The 22,524-nt window shown below is 40.8% G+C and overlaps 1 protein-coding gene across 1 annotated transcript in view; it reads right to left on the bottom strand.

Annotated features, from left to right (window-relative positions):
* The window catches only part of setd1a (SET domain containing 1A, histone lysine methyltransferase), a 34,402-nt gene extending 16,875 nt beyond the window's left edge, over nucleotides 1–17,527 (bottom strand). Inside the window, exons 1-16 of the mRNA XM_062438046.1 lie at nucleotides 17,390–17,527; nucleotides 17,188–17,286; nucleotides 16,816–17,086; nucleotides 15,989–16,131; nucleotides 15,560–15,810; nucleotides 12,975–14,673; nucleotides 10,087–11,079; nucleotides 7,435–7,602; nucleotides 5,324–5,408; nucleotides 5,062–5,204; nucleotides 4,650–4,692; nucleotides 4,363–4,555; nucleotides 4,169–4,212; nucleotides 2,043–3,346; nucleotides 629–977; nucleotides 292–473 (exon numbers count right to left, since the gene is read on the bottom strand). Of these exons, the coding sequence (XP_062294030.1) occupies nucleotides 292–473; nucleotides 629–977; nucleotides 2,043–3,346; nucleotides 4,169–4,212; nucleotides 4,363–4,555; nucleotides 4,650–4,692; nucleotides 5,062–5,204; nucleotides 5,324–5,408; nucleotides 7,435–7,602; nucleotides 10,087–11,079; nucleotides 12,975–14,673; nucleotides 15,560–15,810; nucleotides 15,989–16,131; nucleotides 16,816–17,086; nucleotides 17,188–17,286; nucleotides 17,390–17,527 (6,105 nt within the window). The remainder of the gene's footprint in view (nucleotides 1–291; nucleotides 474–628; nucleotides 978–2,042; nucleotides 3,347–4,168; nucleotides 4,213–4,362; nucleotides 4,556–4,649; nucleotides 4,693–5,061; nucleotides 5,205–5,323; nucleotides 5,409–7,434; nucleotides 7,603–10,086; nucleotides 11,080–12,974; nucleotides 14,674–15,559; nucleotides 15,811–15,988; nucleotides 16,132–16,815; nucleotides 17,087–17,187; nucleotides 17,287–17,389) is intronic.
* Nucleotides 17,528–22,524: the final 4,997 nt, after the last annotated feature.

The raw sequence follows: 22,524 nt of genomic DNA on the forward strand, positions 1-22,524 counted from the left end.
TTATGTTTCATGTTGTATTTCAGTGGACTAAGGACACCAGTGAGAATCTGGCAGACAGTTTACTGTAAATATTGCCCCCTTTTTGTATTCATTCCTTTGAAGATCTGTTTTGAATCAAGAATCAACTCTGAATGAAATAAAAAAAAGAAGAAGCTTTAAACCCCCTGAAGTTCAGTTTCCTTGAACAAAAACATCACCAACAGTGGAGGTAAAGTAAAAACCAGACTCACTCTTACAGCAGATAGGAGCGAATAACACACTCAGAGAAAGAAATTGGGAGAGTCGGCTTACCGAGCTGTCGACGTTCTCCACCTCCCGTATGACCTGCTCGGGCAGGTCCAGATCCAGGTACACGTCCTTCTCCTTTCGGCTGATGGCGTAGTAGCCCTCGCTCCTGGCACAGCCGGTCACGTGCTCACGAAGCTGCCCGTCAACGCTCTTCTTCTTACGCCGAGGGTTTGGCAGATTGGTTAGTGCAGCTCAAAGGTCAAGGGAAATAACAGGAGACTACACAGTGAAGCAAAGACGTTTTTTAGGCTAATTTTAACCATTACAAAACTCAAAGTTCATTTCCACGACTATCACATACAACATATTGAATATAGAAGGCAGTAAATGATAAGGATATTAGTGTGGTTGACCCAGTGAGTGTCATTCAGCCAATCAGAGCTGTGGTTGTCCTGCAGCAGCTTCTCGTACGTCTTCTTCAGCAGCATCAAGTCCTCACCGTCCAGACCGGAGTTCCAGATGTCGTACAGGATCGTCATCTGCTCGAACTCGCTTCGGTTTTCAAACTTCAAGGCCAGCGCTTCGGGCGCAGGGAGGGGTTTGGGCCAGCGTTGCGACGGCGTTATTCCGGCCTCCTGTAGGAAGAGGCGCTCGCTCTTCCTCACCTCTTCGACCACCTCGTCCTCGGTGTCCGTGCTCGTCAGCTCCCCGGACTCGAGCTCCTCCACGTCAACCTCCTCCTCCGAGTCCTGAACAGAGGGAATGAGTAATGTTAGAAAAGAATAAACACTATGTAGTTCAGTTTCTTTGGTCCAAAATAAAGCAAAAATGATCTACTATTGCTTTTTATTTCCTAATTTGTTGACACTAGCATCTTGTACACATCTAGTCTTGGTCACCTTGTCCATATAGATATTAAGGACTGATGACTAATTATTATACATGTATATTTTTACAGCTACCACAAAATAAAAGATGATAACGTTCAGAGGAAATCTGTACAGTTCAGAGGAAATCTGTACAGACGTTGAATGCAAACATTTAATGAATAAGACTATTGTTTCGACTGTTAATTACACTGATCACAAACCGTCAGCTCAGCGGCTGACAGTGATTTATCAATGTATTGTATTGAGGGGTAATTAAATCATGAGGCAAGCCAAACCCAGATAACGGGCATTATGTAATTTTCAGTGGAAAGAGAATTGCTCAATGAAACTTGCCCGAGGTGAAAATAAGCCTGAAGTAAGCTGGAAACGTGACGAAAACCACGTTATAAATCAAACGCAGAGGCAAAGTAGGACTGTGTTGTTTGTGTTTCAGTGATCTGACTTGTGAGTTATTGCAGAGAGGAAAACCGGATCAATCAGGATCATTTTCCTACCTCCCTCTGCTTCTCCGGCCAGAATCCACCATGTGCCGACCAGATAAAACCAAATAAAAGCTGCTTATATAAATCCGGTCATGCAAATTGATAACATGTGTCTTTAATAATTTTAATGACGTCTGATTATATTGTAGCATGATGCACCGTCTTGTTTTTTTCCTCCCGTGACTAAGCAGAGACATATCGGTTTCAAAGAGCAGCCACCTTTCGAGCGTGCACGAGACACAATCAGAAAACAATCATTTTTTTACAAGGGGGAAAAACCTGATATGACTTTACAGTAAAACATCAAAAGGTAATAACAATGACAGACACCTTACAACGAACCCACAAATGAGTCATGGTAGTATTGTGTCAGAAACATTGTAACAGATTGACACATATTTCAGTGTCTATGATTAAGACACAGGAACCAAGTCCTACGCACCTCTAGTTTCCGCTTCCTCTGTTTCTTGCCGGGTTGCTCCTTCGGTTTTTTCGTGTGGTGAACCTCCTGGTTTTCTTTGTCTTTTCTTCTCCTCTTTTTGCTCTTGTCTTTTTCAAGTTCGAACCCTTTGCCGACTATGCTCTTCTTCTTTGCCGACGGAGGCAGAGAAGCGGCCTGCCCCGCATCCTCAGATTCACACAGCACTCCCATCGTAGACAAGAATTCTCCTGTGTCTCCCTTGGAAGACACAGGAGGTAGCGCCTCCCCAATGACCTCCTCTGGCGCTTCGAGCACCCCAGAAATAGTGTTGAGGTCTGCAGGGAGCAAGACAGAGGGGTCTTGTTTGGAGGAAGTCCTTTTGGTACCGGGTGACACCGGGAGAACAGGAGGTTTGCAGTAGTTGTGCTCCATCAGGACAATTACACCCTCTGGGCTCAAAACCAGAGCCAGCGACTCCGGCGAGAAGAGATCTTCCTCCATCTTCTGCTCCTCTGCTTCATCAGAGGTCTCCGTCTCCTCAGAGTCCCCGGCGTCGGGGTCCATTTTCAGGGCGACGTCAGCCAACACAGACAGGTCGGTGGTCGAAGCCAGCTGGAGGAGGCTCGATGCCCCCAGCTGCTCTCTGAGTCTCAACCTCTGCTCGTTCTCCTCCTCATCCTCGTCTTCCTCTCTGAGGGAGTGACAGGAGGAGGCGGACAGGCTGGACGTCCGAGGCCTTCCTCTGGACCGCTTGTTGACGGGAGGCGGAGGTGGGGCCTCCTCGAAGGCCATCCTGCACATAGAGGCGTGGTCCAACGGCAAGTTCTGCACGGTGCGGCACACCATGACAGGAGGGGCGGGAGATTTGGGGGAGTCTTTGCCCGAGCCCCGTTTGCTGGGGGATTTGACGGGGGTGGTCTGAGGAAGGAAAGGGGGTCCCTTTTTGGACTCATCGGAATCATGGGTTCGTTCGGGCGGGGGAACGATGAGGGCGTTGCCTTCGCCTGGTTTGGAGGCAAAGGGGAGCAGCTGGATGCCTTGCGTGGATTTAGCAGACGGTCCGGTGGCGGAGGCGGGGGAGTCTGGGAGTCTGCCGGGGGAGAGGAGCGGAGAGTCAGCCGCCAGTAGTGACGGAGACGGAGAGAGAGGCGCGGTCTGCGGCTGCGCTTTGCTGTCGTTCTCGTCCGTTGAGAAGGAGACAGTCTTCCTGCGTTTCTTGAGAGGAGGAACGAGGACAATAGGGGACGAAGGACGCGGGTATGGGGGCGATGGAGGACGCTTGGTAGGTGCGGATGTTGTATCGGTCTTGCGGTCCTTGGCTTCACCTGAGAGAAGAAAGGGAGACATTTTAAAGACGGATTCAAATTAAACACAAAGGAGTAAACATGGCTCAACTGATTGTTCAGACCTTTTTTTTATAAAAGGCTTTAAAATTTATAGCCTTACTCGAAATTCACAATAAAGTCAAGTTTTTTCCACTTTGTTTGCACCTTATCATCATTTCTGTCATCTATGTTAATGTCTTATTGTTCAAAACCCTTTGAAAATCCTCACACTGGGCCAAATGAGAGTTGGCTAATTGCACCAACTTCCCCAGCTAGTTAAATTCCCGAGGTGTGGTATGAGGCGTCGTACATAAACCGTCTACAATAATCACATCACACTCAGGAACCACTGAGCCCCTTGAAGTTTGTTTATGGAGGCAGTGGAGGGTAATATAGTATATTTATACAACGCAATCTGGAGCTATGTTAGGACTCTTTGTGTGAACTTGGTCACACAATCCAACATGCCTCAACAACCAACGCTTTGAAGTATCAATGCAACTCTGATTCGAAGGAATTTATTAACAAAAACATGGCTTGACTGAGGAACTCCCGGATTTCAAAGGTTCACTGCAGGGCCATATTTCACCCTGTCCTCCTAACATTTTGGCATAAAAGTAAAAGAAATAGCACCCAAACCCTCTGAGACATTAAAATGAACAGTAACACATTAACTGAGGGAGCTGACTCCTTTAACCTCTTAAAACTTTGTAGTTGATGCCTGTACTTATATATTTCTAACTTTATTTTCTCTGCATTTGCTGCTTTTCATCTTCTTTTTGTGGCATTTGTTAATAATGTTGATGAGGACTTCTGTCTTACCTGCTTTGACCTCTGCCTTTGAAACAGCAGCTGCCATATTTTCCCTAAGAAGAAGAAGAGGAAGAAGAAGAAGAAATTGGAGCCAACAATGACACGATTAAAATGTATTTACGTCACACTGCCAAAATATTTATTCAGATGTATTTCGGAGGAAACTGAGATGAGGCAGATAAGTATGTGAATGTTATTTATACCTGCCATCCTCCTTCTCGTTTGTGCTGTCCATGGTGGATTCATCCATGGTGTCTGGCCCCTCGCTTTCCGCCCTTTCTCCCTCTTCTTCATCCTCATCCTCGGAGGACGACGAAGATGAGGACCCTGAGGTGGATGAGCCCTCGGAGGATGAGGAAAGGCTCTCATCATCACTGTCGACGCTAAGGGCATCATCTAAAAAAAAGAGGAAAAGGAAAGAGTTTTGGTGCTGATAATGAGATAAATGTATAATAATGAGATAATAATTAGATTAATGGTTGAGATTTACCATCTGATTCCTTTTCACTTTCCCCCTCTTCGTCCTCATCGTCCTAAACATTGAAAAAAAAAAGAGTTGTAGTTACAAAAATAGATGTAGCTCACTCAGACCAGAGACTGCAGGTGTATAAAGGATTACAGTGAAATGCTGCCATCTAGTGGAAAATACTGAAAATGACATGACTCCTAAAAATGTTGGACACAAAGAAAATAAATAATCAAACATTTATATTCACTGAATATGACACTCAGACTGTTATTTGATGATAAAAGTTTAATTTAATATAGTTTATTTATGCTGATGTCACTCACATCTAATGCAAAAAAAGTCTTAACTAGTGCATGGTCTTGATCTTTAGTTTATAGTTTTTTATTCTTTGCTTTAAAAACACAAAAGACAGAATAAAGAACACAATGAACACCTTTTCAGACGACGAGCCGTCAGACGTCTCCTCTCCCTCGCTGTCGAGCTCCCACGGTTTGCGATTCCTGGGCTTCTTTTTCCTCCTCTTGTTGTCCCTTTCGGCTCGTTGCCTGTCTGCCTCGGGCATCCTCCCATCAGCAGCTGCAAACGGAGAGAGAAACAGTTAGAGAGAGTTACGTGCAGCATGCCGACTGATCCAAACCTCCATTAAGAAAAAAAGAAGAAAGAAAGAAAGAAGGCAAAAAATCAGCTCTGCAAACCTTCGTCATCCTCGTCAGGCGGGGTCGAGGGTCGCGGCCTTTTCATGTCTTCCTCGTCAAGCTCCAGAGGGTCTTTCCTCTTCACCTGCACAATTAGACAACAACATTATTGTTATTATGAACACAGACAAGAATGGACTTAAACACTTGACAACTACAATAAGCTCATAACACAAAATCTGATACAATTTCAAACACAACTGTATTGTTTTTTAATATTTATGTACATGACAAAAATCAAATATAGACTATGTTCATAATAAATTAATCAGACTGCAATCCTAACAGTGTAATTAGGATTAAATTTGTCAAAAAAAAATTTGGACTAGTGATACCAATTAAAGGAGTCAATTTGTGGAATATACTTGAAAAATAAATGAAAATGTCTAATACGCTACATATATTTAAAAATAAATATTTAACTATAAAACTGAGGCATAAATATTATTGTATATATGAATTTATTAATGGATTACGTTATGTATAAGAAATCTGGTACTTTTGGATATATAAAAGATGTGTGTATATTTTCACTGTATTATTATACGTACATTATGTATGTAGCCTATTATTATACATGTTTTGTGTTTGTTATGTACATTGGGATCTATTCAAAGGGATAATGTGAAAATTATCTTTTTTCTTTTCTTTTTGGTTTGTCACTGTTTCTAAGGGACATTAGGTAATTTAATTTATTTATACATGTGTATTTCAATATAATGACTTTAAAAAAAACTAAACTAAGTAATTTCAAGGTTTTTATGTCTTTCTTTAAGACGCAGATGTGATAATGGTGAAAGACTTCTTCAACCTTTCCAGACATGAAATACACCAACATGGCTTCAGCAAGCTGTTAAAGTGATGGCTTTCTGTCATTAAGACGTGTGTGACTTTTACGTTAATGTTCTCGATGGTTGAGTGAGACATTTCAGGAGATTTACAGAAAGTGACAATACTTGTGCAATATTTGGCACCAGGTGTGCAAGAAGGAGCAGAAAGAGAGAGAGAGAGTTAAAAATATTGTGATTTTCCTTTGTTGCTCACAAGTTTCATCACTGATGGATTTTGAAAGTTGAAGTACAAGAGTTCTACATTGCCACAGTATATTGCTGACCTTTTGAACCCTCACGCCTCAAGCCGTGCACTTAGAAAGCACCTGAGTAGAGGACCTAAGTGTACCTCGGACACATTTTAAGTCGGCATCCTGAAAGCTTTGGACTAGTCTTTGGATACTCTGAACTAATTTAAAAAGCACCTAAAAAACATCTGTTCAGACAAGCATTGAAGTAGTTTGTGGTATTTCATGTTTTAACTTGACACTTATGTTTGTTCCCTTTGTATATTTTGTCTGGTGTCTTTATTTCTATTTATCTCAGCTTTAAATGTTTGTGTCTGATTGTATTTATTCTGAATGTGAAATACTTTGTGACTGTTGTCTGTGAAAAGAGTTTTATAAATAAACCTTTTCTCGCTTTCTTGATTTGCGAGTCAAAAGTTTGGACACATCTTGCCATTCCCTTGAATAAGAAAGTGTGTCCAAACTTTTGACTGCTGCTGTAATTCATGACCAATGTGAACATAAGAGACCCTTCGTTATGCTTCTCACAGTAACTCTTCTCGCTCCTTTAATCAGAGAGTGAATTCTGCTGCCTGTTTTATAAAGTCAAACATGCTCATCATTAAATGACAGGAGGTGAAGTTGCCAATCCTGTACAGTCTAATTACGAGAAGATTGAGCTCAAAATCTCCTTAAAATGAGCTTTTTTCGGTAATTTAAACCCATTTAATTAAGATATTAAATGCATTACAGTGATGTTCTTCCTCTGCATATTTTACCTTGTGCTGCTGCAGCCTTTGTGTTAATCTGACAGCATTTAATTCACAGTTGGGTCACGTTAACAGTGTAAACGAAAACGAAACTAGGCCATCGTGACTTTTACGTAAAAGTGACCAGAGTGCTAATTCAGACATGTTAAAGTGCCAATCGGATTAATATAAAGGGGAGTATGTCTGACTGTGTGTGTGTGTGTGTGTGTGTGTGTATATACAATTAAAGATGATGTTTAAGTTCATCATGTTAAAGTGTGAAGATTATAAGTGTTATTTTTTACCTTGAAGGAAGGCAGTCGAAGTGCTCCTCGGAGAGCGAAGCCCTCCACGCCGCCGCTCTTTGCCCAATCCACGAGAGCCATGAGAGGCTCCCGAGGACGGCTGACCTTTTCCTCTTTCTTCTCGTCGTCCCGTAACGCAGACACCCCCCTAACCATCGTCTGGAAAGGCTGCAAGAGGAAAAGATTTAACTCAGACCTTTTTTTTTTTTTTAAATTCACAGTAAAACTTTGTTCAATATGGTTGGTAGCAGCATGACTCTTCGTTTCTGAGAATGAGGAAGGGAAGTTCATCAAATGGTAACAGAAGTGACAACCTTGTAAATAAATATATCCCCTTTATAGTTATAAGGCAGGGAGATACAGTTAAAGTATTACATTAAGTAAAGTACATAAGATCAAATAAAGAAGTTGGTTAATATGATCACATTTGTTGGGAAATTTAGTCAAAGTTTAATGAAACAAGCTCAAAACTTCAATATTAGCACAAAGAAAATGACTCCAGTTACATTTTTTAATTTAATCCAAGACAGCAATCTTAAAAAATGACTGTGATTAGTCAGTCTACACTTACTGTTGGAGCCTAAATGCAACTTATTAATGTTTGATTAATTAATTAGTATGCAATAATTTAAGTTCATGTGTAAAAAAAAAGCAGTTTTAGAAGAAATTTAAAGGAGTATTTACAGGTTGTTGTATTCATAGTTCATATTTGCAGTAATTTAAAAAGGTTTATTGTTTGTATGTGGATGGCTTTAAAATGCACAAAATGTAATTTATAAATCATATCTGTAATATTTATTATAAGATCATTATTAATATTGTTGCTTTCTAGTAACTGAGCACCTTTTAAATAATTATACTTGCTGTTTGTGTCAGTAATATTTTTGGAGAAGGACAATTGCTCCATATCATTTTTTTTTTAAAAACATTAAGTGGTCCTGTGGATTTTTAAAAAATGTGGATTCAGAAGGAGAATCGCTAGAGCAGAGGTGTCAAACATACGGCTACCACGAGCCAGTGGATAACTTTGCAAAGTGTGAAAATTGCAGTTTTTCCAATTATACACACAGCTATTCTCACTTATTTTCACTCGCCATTCACAGTCGAGGCTTCTGATCTTCTCGTGGACATCCAACTTTATAATTGACTTGCAAAATGTGATTCAGATTTGAAGGACACATTTTTCTTCAGGGGGCTCGGTCGAGGTTTCTGACACAACTCCACCTACTTCCAAGGTGCATGGAGAAGGAAAAAAGTCTCCAGCTCCAGCAACCACTTGTAGTATAGAACAACTTTCTTAATAGATTAAAGTTTAATAAGTTTAGAGATAGAATATATAAATAATAAAGTTCCTCATGAGGTTCAGACACATTTTATGAGTATCTATTAACACTGTAGATGGTTTATTATTGTGAAGTTATAATATGTATTATTTGTATTATATATTATTTATAGGTTATTATGCAAAGGTTTTACTAGTCTGGTCCACTCAATAATGATTTGGGCTTTATGTTCCCCCGATGGAACAATTAATGGAATTATATTATACTAAAAATGCTAACCTTGTACTTATTATTCTTTTTTAGTAATTGCAGTCTGATGGCTGAACAAAAATCCTTCATTGCATTTCACTGAGCCAACGCAAGGGAAGGCCAAGTCCAATATCTGTGCTGCTGGGTTCTATTGTCGCAGCAGCACTATTGTTATTATTGTTAATTTATTTTATTTATGCAAGTTTACACAGTTGTGTTCTCTGAAACTTGATAAATGCTGCTGAGTGCACTAAACTTAATTCTTTGGTATAAAAGTTTTTTTATATTACTCATCTATTTAATATTTAATTTATACAGTATAACATTTAAAGTATATAAGTGAACTGCATTGCAGACAAAAAATGCTGTTTCAATAAATGTGCAATACTTAAATGTTCAATAAATGCTTTTTTTTAGTTGATATATTTCGTGCATGTTGCAGAACTGAAATCAGCCCCAAATGTGAACATCTTTAAATCCAGGTTAAAAACACTTCTCTTCTCCTGATGCTATTTTAAAGCACTTTAAATGTTAACGTTTCATTAGTACTGTATGTCCTTTTAATGATTTTAAAGCAAATCATTATTTTATGCTGCAACCTTATATTTAATTCTCTATTCTAGTCTAGTTTTTATTTTATTTTTCTGCACTTTGTTTTTATTTATTTTTTATTATTAGTGGGGGGGTTGTTTTTAATTGTATGTTTTAATGTTTCCATGTTTTTACTATTATTGTTTTTTTGTTTTTCAAATTGTTAATTCTTACTGTTAAATATTTGTTTTTATGTAAAGCATTAAGTTGCCCCTAGGTATGAAATGCGCTGTATAAATAAAGCTGCCTTGCCTTGTGTATCATTTGTTATTGTGTTATATTTTAAGTGTTATATTTTATCAGATGGAGGGAAAAAATTACAAAATATTGGTCAAAAAAAATCGGCATCATATATCGGCCACCAGCTGACCCCGATTTCTAAATATTGGCATCGGCATCAACCATAGAAAAACCCATATCGGTTGACCTCTAGTTATTATATAATGGTTTTACTGGTCTGGCCCACTCAAGATCAAATTGGGCTGTATGCGACTCCTGTATGTTTCATTCTTCCGAAACCTCCACCTACCTTGGCCTTGGTCTCCTTCCTCTCCCACCACTCGTCAAAGGTGGCAAAGGCGACGTTCTCCACCATCTTGCGGTTCAGGTCCCTCTGCATGATGTTCTTCATTTCCTGGATCAAAGTGGCGAGGGCCATCTGCACGGTGGCTTCGTGCGGATTCTCGGCCAGCATGGGCATCTCCTCACCGGGAGCCCTGTACTCGTCTCCGTCGCCGGGCAGCATGGTGCCGTAACCGGGCGGGGGCATGTAAGAGGGGTAATGTGGAGGTATGACGTGAGGCGGCCAGCCCGTGTGAGGAGGCGGGATGCCGTGATGAGGAGGGGGCGGTATCTGAGTGCTGTGGGGGTCGGGGTAAGCGTAGGGCATGTGCTGGGGCATGTAGCGGTGGTCCTGGTCGTAATGAGCCCCTGCCCCGCTCCCCTCTTGGTCCATGTAGGGGTGATGTGTGTGTGGTGGCGGCATAGAGTGGAGGTGGTAGGAGGAGTAGTCTCCTGTGGCCGCCTCGCCGGGCCCAGGGGTGCCGTTGGAGGACGACATGCGCAGCTGGTGGAGGCGGCTCAGCATGTGGGTCTGCATTTGGAAGGACATGGGGGCGCCGCCGCTGTACTGGTTCATCAGCTCCATGGAGGAGGCATAGTCATACATGTGGTGGGGCATGGGGGGAGGGTACTCGGGGTGCAGCTCCATGTGTGCTAGCGGAGGGATGCCGGGGGGAGGCGGAGGCTGCAGGGAGTAACCGGGGGGAGGCGGAGGAGGCAAATGAGGAGGGTAGGAAGGTATGGGAGGGTGCATGGAGGTGCCAAAGTGCTGTGCAGAGTCAGAGATGGGCGGGGACGAAGAGGAGGGGTCCGTCGTTTGTGAGGGCATGGCGGCCTGGGATGAAGACGGCGAGGAACCCGAGGTGACAGAGGGCTGGTGGGTGGTCACCGTCGTTATGGTCGTCTCCCCTTCCTCCTCGTCCGAGATCTCCATGTCTTCCCCCGACGAGTGAGGGGAGGACTGAAAGAAAAAAAGAGAGTTTAGTGCTTTAAGTTGGGTTTTAAGGTCAAATGTGTCTCATCTTATCTCTTATAACATTTTTAATTAAGTACCGTGGTGCTGCAGACTTAAGAAAACATCTATATTTGGTACAGTCGCCACAAAAATCAAACTGTAATGATTTTAATATGTTTTTCAGTGAGAATGAGCACAATGATGTAAGCGTTATCATTCCCTCTTACATCATGGACTGTATCGCAGTTCCAATATCAGCCAAAATAAACGCAATTAGATGTGTTATGTCAAAATCGTTCAGCTCTAATTCACAGTGATAAACATGTTTTTAGAAGCAGGGGGTGGAACATTAACTCAAAAACAAAGATAGCACTACCACAGAGTCAGGAAATGGGCCGTGAGAGAATAGTACATCCAACATTAATTCAAAAAACCACAAAACAAACATGAGAAAAAAGTTAAATTGTGTCCATACACTTTATTTTACATTCAGTCAAATTCTGTTTTATCAAGTTTTGTGTTTTTCTGTTAATTTAAGACTTTTGATAAATATTTTCTTCCCTTTATTATTCTTCCTTTTCTCCACAGAGTCCATTGTATGCGGGACTCATGTGTGCATGTTCTTTAAAAAGAATAAAAATGATCTTCTTCCAAGTACGAAAATAAATCTCCTTCATATTTAAAGAACCTCTCCAATGTTTCAAGATATATAAAAATACTCTGCCTTGATTAATAATTTGTATCCAATTCAGTTTCCCCCCAAAAAACTAAAAAGAAATATCTCTCAAAAAATACAGAATCGACAAATAAATCTAATTTGAAATGTCGTTTTAGGATCTTTACATCACTGAGAAGTTTGATCTCAACTTTCCACATCGGATTCCTGCAAGTTAACGCTGACTCCAAACTAGCTGTGTGATGTTTTCACATTCACGTCCTAAACTGAGATTTAAGATGAGCTCGTAGAAACTTTTCCCCCCTTTGGCACATTAATGTGAAAACTGCCTACTAGTGTCGAACTCTCTAGCTCAAATATCACAGCGATGGTAACGAGATATAGGTAACACATTTTCGAGTGGAAACATTGAGCCTCATTCACCAAACGCTCTATATAAAAAAGCCACTTGTGCGGTTTTCATGACGATTCTTAGTATCATCAAATATTTTCTTATTTAGGATTTGTTCGGAGCTAAAATCAAACTTACACACATTTCAGTGTTGACATGTTTGTACAAAAAATAATTATTACTGCATTTTCTTCAGTTCACAGTTGTAATTACGATCATATTTTTTTTACCATATATAGTATTTATAATAATTATGTTTATTATTTTATTATCATTTATAGCATGTAGTAATCATTTTTGTCCAATATGGTTTTACCTAAAAACTTTTTCTTTGTAAAAAACAAAACAAATGTAATAATTTTGCACAAGGTATTTTCGATATTTAAAATGTTCTTTTTTTATGCTTTTACCGCATCAATAAGCTATATTACTGTATCCAATGTTACAGCCCCACTATAAAACATATGAAAAATATGCCAACTATTCATTGATCTTATTGTTTCACTGTTTTTACTTCTGTGCATTTTTATTGTTATTATTATTTTATTTTATTTTATATTATTATTTTATACATCTTGTACTATTACTTCTGTGCCTCTGTCTTTACTCTCTGCTATTCGTTGCCTTATTTTTATCTGTCGTGTTTGGTTTCATTTCCTTCTGTAAAGTATTGTTTAACATTGTTAAGATAAGTTCTATATATAAATACAGTTTACTATTATTATACACTTCTACTGATACATCTGCCACTTGGTAACAAAGTGAGAGCCGTGAAACTAAATGCAGTCGGAGATATTTGAGATAAATAGCTTAAACCCTGCAGTTGTTTCTTACCTGACTCTGCCCATTATAAGGAGGTGTGTGCGCTCCCGTCCGGCTCCGTGTGTCAGCAGATCCGACCTGTGAAGACTCCTCCTGTCCCGTCCCAGCGAGGCCAACTTGGGACTGGGGCTCCTCTGGGGGCGGGAGGTGGGGGGGATACGTGGACGAGGACGGTGCGGTCGCTGTGAGTGCGTTGGGACTCTTCCTACCTTCTCCTCCCTTCCCTCGTTTCCGTCCCCTGTCTCTTTCCCCTTTCCTCCTGTGGTCCTTATCTCCACCGTCGCCCACCTGATTACCGCTTGTGTGCTCCCCCTTCGCGTCGCTTCTCTCTCCTCCGTCCCCACGCGTTCCCCTCTGCTTCTCCTCTTTCCTGTCGTCCTCGTCTTCCTCATCGGAGGCGAGGAAAGAAAATTTCGCCTTCTGTTCCTTCAGGAGCATCTCGATACGAGAGTCGAGGCTGCTGCTGTGGTAGACGAACGGTAAACTCTCGTTGGTGGAATCTGGCTCCGGAGAGGAGGAGTCACGCTGGGGGGGCGGCGGGGACGTAGAGGAGGAGGGGAGGTGGTGGTGGGGGAGGGAGGTAGAGGAAGGGGAGGTTGAGGAGGAAGCGATGGAAGGGTGGGTCGGGGAGGAAGGCGGAGGCGTTTTTGGCGGGGCGGGTGGGGTGCTGGGACGGCGTTTGGGTTTTGTCCACTGCTCCTCGCGAGCCGGACTGTCCTGGTTGAAGTCCAGCGTGCCGAGTGTCTCCGCCACGGCCGCCGCGATGACGGAGGCCGGCGGGAGAGGAGGCGGTGGTGGGGGAGGGGGCGGCAGGGCGCTGTGGTGAGCTGCGTGGAAGTCTTTGTCGGCGCCTACCGAAGGCAGAGAGCCCCTCTCGGCGAGGCTCGTGCCTCCGAGACGGTTCGAAACATCCAATCCCTGAGAGGGAGCGGGGGCGGGCTCTTTGGAGGAGGAGGTGGAAGAGTACGCGGAGTAGGATGAAGGGGGAGGAGACATGCTGTTGGAGGAGGAGCGGTAGGAGTTTGAATTGTATCTGGGGTCCGAGCTGTTGGAGTAGTCACTGTCTCTGTCTCGGTCCCGGTCCCTGTCCCTGTCCCGGTCGTGGCTGCTCCTCCGGCGGCTGCTACTGCTGCTGCTGCTGCCGCCGCCGTGGTGATTATGAGAATGATGGTGGTTGCGATGTCTCTGGTGGCTGTGCTCACCTGACCGGGAGCCCAGGCTGTCTCGCCGGTACCCCCGGTCGTCCCTGCGGTCCGAGTGGTGGTGGGAGTGATGGGAATGGTACTTGGAGGAAGAGTTTGTTTCCTGCTGGTGATGATAAGACGACCTTCTGGAGCCGATCCCCCCCGGCCCGTAGCGGCCTCCTGAGTCTCTGTCACGGTCCCTGTCCCTGTCTGACATTGGGGGCTGGTCGTACTGGGTGGCGAGCGGCGGCGGAGGCATCGAGGAATGATGAGCCATGTGTGGCCCGGGCCCTCCGGCGTTAGGGTACGGAGGATAGCACGGCGGCTCATTGGGACGGTATGATGTGTTCGGGGGGTACATGGGGCGGCCTCTGTGGTACACCGAGGGCTCCTGTGCATCCTCAGAGTAGCGAGACACTTTGTATCCTCCAACAGTGGATGAGACTGCGGAAGACGAGGAGGAGGAAGGTAGCATGTCCTGGGGAGGGTAGCCGCTGCCCAAAGTGCCAGTGTTGTATCCAGTATGCCTTCAAAACAGAAAATAACGCAGTTTAAATGACTAATTTGGTGGATATAACCATCACATACTGTTCATATTCAGACTCATAATTAGTCTCTACACCAATTTATACTCATAAAATCCCCATCAGACATTTATAAATGTTTGATTAATCCTTCTGTTTGATTAAAAGACATTCACTATTTTATGGTCCAGCTGATATTTTAATGTTTTAAATGTAGGTCAAATTTGTCAACATTTTTATCAGCTGCACAAGAAAAAAAAGATCCAATTTTTTGTACAGTAGGTCACATTAGGTCCGGCTAAAAGAAATGTGTATAGGGTGTTTCTACAGCTCTCAAATCCAAAATTGGGTCAAATGTGACCCTGAACAGTATGTAACGGTTAAGCATGAGTGACAGTTACAATCATGCAGCTACAAAGTTGGTACACTCTCTTTTAACAGCTGCCCTACTCTGAGCTGAGCCTCAAGATCAAAAGCATGAAACCAAACCAAACCAAAACATTATCTCCACCTTCATCATCAATGGCACAACGGTTTCCACGCTGCTTTCATCTCATGCACGCAGAGCTACGTTAAAACACTCTTAAGACAAACAAACGGTGACAAACATTTGCACTGCGGAGGCGTGCAGTCCATGCAACGCAACTCCAGCAAAGAACCAGTTCCTCTTGCTGAGTCAGATGTTGTTTGAATACAACAAATAACTCATTAGAGATGTGCACAAATTCACACCTAATGTGTGAAGATGCACCCTCCCCACCCAGTATGACACAATTTGCGATCAGGTTGTACTAACTGCGTCTTAAACTGTGTCTCATCTTTGGCTAGGCACCAGAATCTGCCTCATAATAATAAAAAAAAATATGGTGAATTTTTGATGAGTAATTACCTGCCGCCGGTGTAGCCAGAATCTTGAGAGAAAGGAGTCCCAGATCTGGAGCTGTACGGTGTTCCTCCGCCCTGAGAGGAAGCAGAGGACCCGGGGGTGTAGGGGCCTGTCATGGAGGGAGGGGGGGTGTCCAGACGCTGATCGCTGAAGCCGGTATCCCCAGAGCAAGGGGTGTTCCCTGATGAGAGAGCCTGGACCCCCGCTGCCAACACTGCGAGGTCACTGGAGAGCCTCCGCCTGATTTCGGATGACTGTGCAGAAAGACACGAATGATATTAGAATTTGGAAATGAAGCAAGTGTCTGTTATGTTAGATAAAGGCACTCTATAACTACAATTAATTTGCTTTAGATTGAGGCAACTAGTTATAATACTGCTTCCTTCACATATTAACTTTAGATGATAACTGAATAACTGTAGGTGACCGTACCGTGTCGGGCTGTGGCTGTGGCTGCGGCTGCGTTGGAGCCTGAGGCTGGATCCTGTCTGTCAAAGCTTTGCCCCCCAAGGGTACAGTCTGAGGAGTGTAGGACCCGTTTACTATCAGGTCGTAATACTTCTGTCTCTGCTGGCCTGGATAAAAAAATAAATAAAATAAATACAAGCCGTGAAATGAGATCACCATTAAAATTCTATTGAATATAATGAGTTCTAACTCCATTAGGTTTAACTGCCTCAGCAGTTAAATCTTTCTGTCTCATTTGGTTGTTGGTTTGGTTTGCTAGTTAGCAGCACATCTTATAAACTTATTTCATTTCAACTTCAGTTTTGTTGTCATCACACAGAGCAAGAGCAGAGCAACGTATGACGAAATTAGCAGTGTCATCAAGGCAGCACGGTACAAATAGTACAATTTAAAAATAGATAAGAATAAAAAAAGTAACTAAGTAAGACACCCAAACCACCCTTCCACGCCCCACATACGCAGCAGTTTTTGAGACATGCTTATTGCCAAACTTCAAATTAAGTTTGTGGGATGTTAGGTCAAGGAGTAAATGATTCACTTGTGGTGCAGATAGAAGTTTAGGAAGATATTTATAAGGCTATTCAGGATTTTCCCATGAACTTCAGCTCTTATTAAAAACAGGCATATGTTAAAAAAACATGTTTCAATATGTTTTAATGAACAAAATCATGTTTATATTGGCTTATTATCTACAATTGAATATAAAAATCACACAAAATTACCTAAAGCATCACTGTGATAGCTTCTAATTCACAACCAGCTCACACTTTCAAGACGAGGTGCTCAATTACCTTTTATATCCAGTTGAGCGTGAATGATGTTACCCATGACTGAGGTGTTGTGCAGCTGCTTGACGGTGTCCTTGGCTCCTCTGGTGCTGGTGAACAGCACCCTGGCCAAGCCCAAGTGCTTCCTTGTCTTGGGATGAAACAGGATCTCCATCTCCTCCACCTCGCCAAACTTGGCACACATTTCCGCCAAGAAGGGCTCCTTGATGTTGTCATTGAGTCGAGCAAAGGTCACCTCCTTGAGGGGTATTGGACCCACGTAGAACTCGTCAAGCTGTGAGGAAACAAAATCGACCCACAAAAAGATCTTTGTTACTCCAAGAGAGATGAAACTGGTGGTGTGTGTTGGCATGAACGCTGAGGAGGAAGTCTCACCTTAAACTTTGGCACCGGCAGGGACATTTCTGTATACCTGGACCATAGTCTTCTGGGTCTAGGGTCCCGCAGTTCACCCACGGGTGGAAATCCAGAGTCCTGGATAGATTAAAGAAGTTGTGGTTTAAACAATATAAAAAAGCTCACCCCCAAAAATTAAAGATTCAACAGAGAGAGAAGACGGAAATTCAATTCAACTCACTGGTACACTGAAATGCACTCCATCGTATCTGTAGATTTTCAGTGTGACCCTCCGAATGATTGGGTCCTGGACAAGTTTGTAGCTCTTCCACTGCAAACTGACAGCTTTTTGTGGTTCTGCCCCACTGTCTGGATCCATCCTATAACTGTAAAGAAAAAAAGACATGATTTGAGAGAGTGCAGAAGCCTGTGTTCAGCCTGTGTTCCCTCTACATTTCAGAGGGAAATATTGTACTTTCTACTCCACTACATTTATTTGACAGATTTAGATACTTTTCAGATGACAATTTGACACAATGGATAATATAACAAGCTTTGTTTGTCTTTTGATGTATAACAAAAAGCAGTGTGTAGTTGGTCATATTTCAGATGTCTATGAGTTGTTAACAGCTCCACCAAATAGTGATATTTCCCTCTAAACTTCTCACATGGTTTCATTTCAATAAATGTTCTAATGATCCAATATTTCTCTTTGTTTTTTTATTCTTTCCTCTCCCACTAATCATCTCCCACCCATCACATTTATCTGCTGACCCTTTGGAGGGGCCTCACCCCTAGGTTGGGAACCACTGGACTAAATCACTACTTTTACTGTAATACTTTAACTACATCAAGCTCAGAATACTTATGTACTTTTACTGTAATACTTTAGCTACATCACTCATAATACTTATTTACTTTTACTGTAATACTTTAGCTACATCACTCATAATACTTATGTACTTCTACTGCAATTCTTTAACTACATATTAACTCATAATATTTATATACTTAAGTACGATTTTTCATGCAACACTTTCACTTGTAATATAGTATTTTAACGTAGCTTTAATGGTATTTTCACTTCAGTAAAGGGTCTGAATACTTCTTCCACCTACACTGATCCTAAAATGCTGCAGTAATTAGGAGATAAAAACCTGTATCATAACAGGACGATGAGCTGCGTCACATCACTTTAGCCAAACATGAACTTTTATCATGATCTCTGTCTGACTATTACACATTTTCTTGATAAAACTAAATAATCTGCAAACACAAAAATCTGCATGTTTTTTTTGTGTGGACGTCGCATGCTGTCAAAACAATGATCAACGTTACGTCACTGCCCAGTTAGTTTCCCCCAAGCTTAGCATTCCTGCTGTTAGCAACATGCTAACGAGCCTAAAAAACACAATGCACAGAATTAAATTACATTTCATCCCCGCAGCGTTAAAGCAAAGCTACGATTAAAAACGCGTACACAAAAGCGATATTATAAAGCGTCTAATGTTACAATAACTTTACGTTTTTGTCAACTAGAGCGGGAGGTTAAGTTGACGCTAACGTAATGCTAATGCTAACTAGCTAGAAACATCCAAGTTGAGAGTCACAAACTTGATTTCGATCTCGATTTTAACATTTTTATCAAACATATTCACACTATAAATCGCTAATCGAGGCTCCGCCGGCTTCTTTATCAGCCTCTCACTTCGCCTAAATTCACCCCCTACCTTTTCCCGGGATGCTACAGCCCCCGCTCATCGGTGAGTAGCAGCCCGCCGCTAACAGCGTCCAAGGCCCGGTGTTACGGTTCAACTGGTGACCGTGTTACCTGGTGCCTCTCTCACATTACAGTACGTTACGCGAGTTGAACGAGTCATCTGATCTGAACACAATTTAACTCACATAAATGATTAGATATTAAACAGATGCATGTGTATTTTTTAAAAGGATTACACTTAAAATCAAAGGCTTTTAGGGAGAAAGCCACCAGTTAACACGGTCACCAGATAAACCGTAACACCGGGAGTCGAACAAGAAAAACACACAGAGCCCCCCACTAGCAGCAAAACGGGGGATGCCTCCTATTCCTGCGCTCAGACCTAAATTGAGTGGGGTAAAAACGACACCGCTATCATTCCGGTACTTGGTCGAGAGATCGACGAGCCTCTCCGGGCGAAGAATGGCAATGTTTTCGCCTAAAATCCTGATATTGTTGAGAGAGCGGCCATCGCGTAACCAACCTGAAAGCCTCGCCTGTTCTCCATCAGTGTGCGAATACAGCCGAGGTGTACAAACCGGCACTTTCTTCCCTTCTGAAACCGCCTTCTTATCAAAATTAAATTAAATTAAGAGCAATATCAGCGTATATAACTATAAATTAAATTAATCCTAATTTTTTTAGAGTCAACAAATGTGTAATTTTTTCTTTGTGGGCTAATTTATATGGGTGATAAAATATGCTTGAATCTGCTTATAAAAAAACAAGTCAAATGAGTGTTCAAAGCGCCCACTAAAGGTTATTACATGTATATACACTTTAAAATGTAATATTTGGCCAGTGGTGGAAGAAGTAAAAGTACATAAGTATTATGAGCTCAATTTAGTTCAAGTATTGCAGTAAAAGTACATACGTATTATGAGTGATGTAGTTAAAGTATTACAGTAAAAGTACATAAGTATTATGAGTGATGTACAGTAGTACGCAGTATAACAGTAAAAGTAGTGGTTTGGTCCCTCTGACTGATATATTATTATATTTTTTTTTTTTATTTCCAATTTTTTCTGTTAAATGTTTGTTTTATGTAAAGCACATTGAGTTGCCACTGTGTATGAAATGCGCTATATAAATAAAACTGCTTTGCCCTGCCTTGCCTATATGACATCATTAGATTATTAATAGTGAAGCATCAGTGTTAGAGCAGCATGTTACTGTTGTAGCTGCTGGAGGTGGAGCTAGTTTACACTACTTTATATACAGTTAGCTAGTTTAGTCCAGTGGTTCCCAACCTAGGGGTGGGGCCCCTCCAAAGGGTCAGCAGATAAATGTGAGGTGAGAAATGAGCAAAATCAAGTACAGTTGGGGCATTGTATGAAAATTGTGAAAGATTTTCCAAAGTGGGAAAAATTGAAAAAAACTGCAGGGCCGATAGTGTCGAAAAAGTCAAAAATGATGGTGAGATGATTAATGGGAGAGGAGAGAAGAACAAACTAAGTTCTGATACACAAATGTGTTTTCAGTTTTTGGACATTTTCTCTAATCTTTGATTTTTGCTGAAATATTGGATAATTTGAACATTTATTGAAATGAAACCATGTGAGAAGTTTAGAGGAAAAAATCACTATTTGTTGGAGCTGTTAACAACTCATAGACATCTGAAATGTGAGCCTGACTACACACTGCTTTTTGTAATATGTCACTGGTTTCATCTTTAACAATGTGTTGTATTTTAAAAGCTTGTTATATTATCCATTGTGTCAAATCTTATCTGAAAAGTTACTAAAGCTTTCAAATAAATGTAGTGGATGAGAAAGATACTCAAGTGAAGTACAAGTCATTTAAAATTATACTTAAGTAGAGTACTTGTAGACCACTAACAGCATTTTACTCGAGTAAAAGTACAAAAGCATTATCTGCACATGTATTTAAAAGTACTCCTTATACAGCAATGTGCTTCCTCCCAGTGTTTCATTACATATTTTGATTTAATTTAATAAATATAGCATAAAGGTGTAAGCATTTAATGTATCTGGTTATGGTTGAGCTAATACCTGTGTACACTGTTGTGCAGTTTATTCTGAACAATACATCATAATGTATAAGCTGATTTTAATTTTTTGTATTTAAATTCTGAAAAATGACTACATCAATGACTACATCAATTTAGAGGAAGGAGAAATGGTGACTGCACAGGTGCATTCATGGAGATGATTCAACTTTAGTCGTTTGTTTTTTTAACCTAATTTGCAAATGTGGGATTATAAAAGAGGACATTTCCAAGGTGTCTCAATTTAGCTGTTTATGTAACAAGCAGTTATAAGTGTTTATTAAAGTATTTGTCAGCAATTATAACTGTTGCTCTGGGCAACAATACATAGAAGACAGAACTGATAATGAATGACAATACAGTAAAACTCATTCACACTAATATAATATAATATAATATAATATAATATAATATAATATAATATAATATAATATAATATAATATAATATAATATAATATAATATAATGTGCTAATGGGCACATGTTGGATATGGTCTAGACATGAGGTGTTTGTTTCCTTTTAGTTTATGCAGCCCAATTTGATGATGATAATTTAACGTCTATTGTCTAAATGTTTATGTTATGATGTTGTGTTTTATGTTTTCAAACTGTATATTCTGCTGCTAATCTTGGCCAGGAAAAGAGATTTTAATGTCATTAAGACTAACCTGGTTAAATAAAGGTTTAATAACAACAACAATAATAATAATTGAGTGGGCCGGAAAAGTAAAACCATTGCATAATAGCCTACAAATAATATATAATGTGTAATAAATCTTTACTATAATAAACCATATATTTATAAAACAGATGCACAGCCTGAGATGTCTTAAGAAAAAAAAGAGTAATTTCAACAATATTATGTCTCAGTTTTTTTTCCAGATTATTTTGCACTGAAGCAGCTGATTGATGTTCAATATATGAATGATTTAAATATGACCACAGTGTTTATTTATTGTATTCCGGTCAGGGTGGGAAAAAAACCCTCTGAAGGAGAATTTTAAATGAAGTCGACTCCTCACAGTTTAACCTGGCGTGATAATTTGCAAAGTGAAAAGTTCCTTGAGATAACTTTTGTTGTGATTTGGCACCTTATAAATAAAATTGAATTGAACACGTCCTTCTGCTCATATCTGCCTAGGAGTACATTACAGCATGTTATAATCAAGCTCAAACCTGATTTACTTTGAGTGAGCACAAAATTAGACATAAATTAACCCTTTAACGCATAGTGGTCACTGCAGTGGACAGCTATTCAAAAGCTGTTTTCTTATGCATGAAAGGATTTTGATGACATAGTTACACTGCAGCCACCAAAGTGAACACTAGTGCGTCATCCCATACATCACCACTAAACCTGCAGTTATGTTTTTGGTTGTAAAATCAGTTGATTTATGTTATTATAATGTAATAGTATATCTTTCATGCCTAAAGAGAATTTAAAAAAATTAGGAGAAAAATCCTGACTGAAGTTATCATAATTCATGCATGAAAGGGTTAAATTATGTACATAATTAGGGGAAAGATAAAGCAATAAATTAAACACATACTTATTGCTGTATCATCCATTAACAGTTGAAAATACAGCGTTCAGGTTAATTAAAGTATC

The sequence above is a fragment of the Scomber scombrus genome, chromosome 18, assembly GCF_963691925.1.
Source record: "Scomber scombrus chromosome 18, fScoSco1.1, whole genome shotgun sequence".
Classification (NCBI taxonomy): domain Eukaryota; kingdom Metazoa; phylum Chordata; class Actinopteri; order Scombriformes; family Scombridae; genus Scomber; species Scomber scombrus.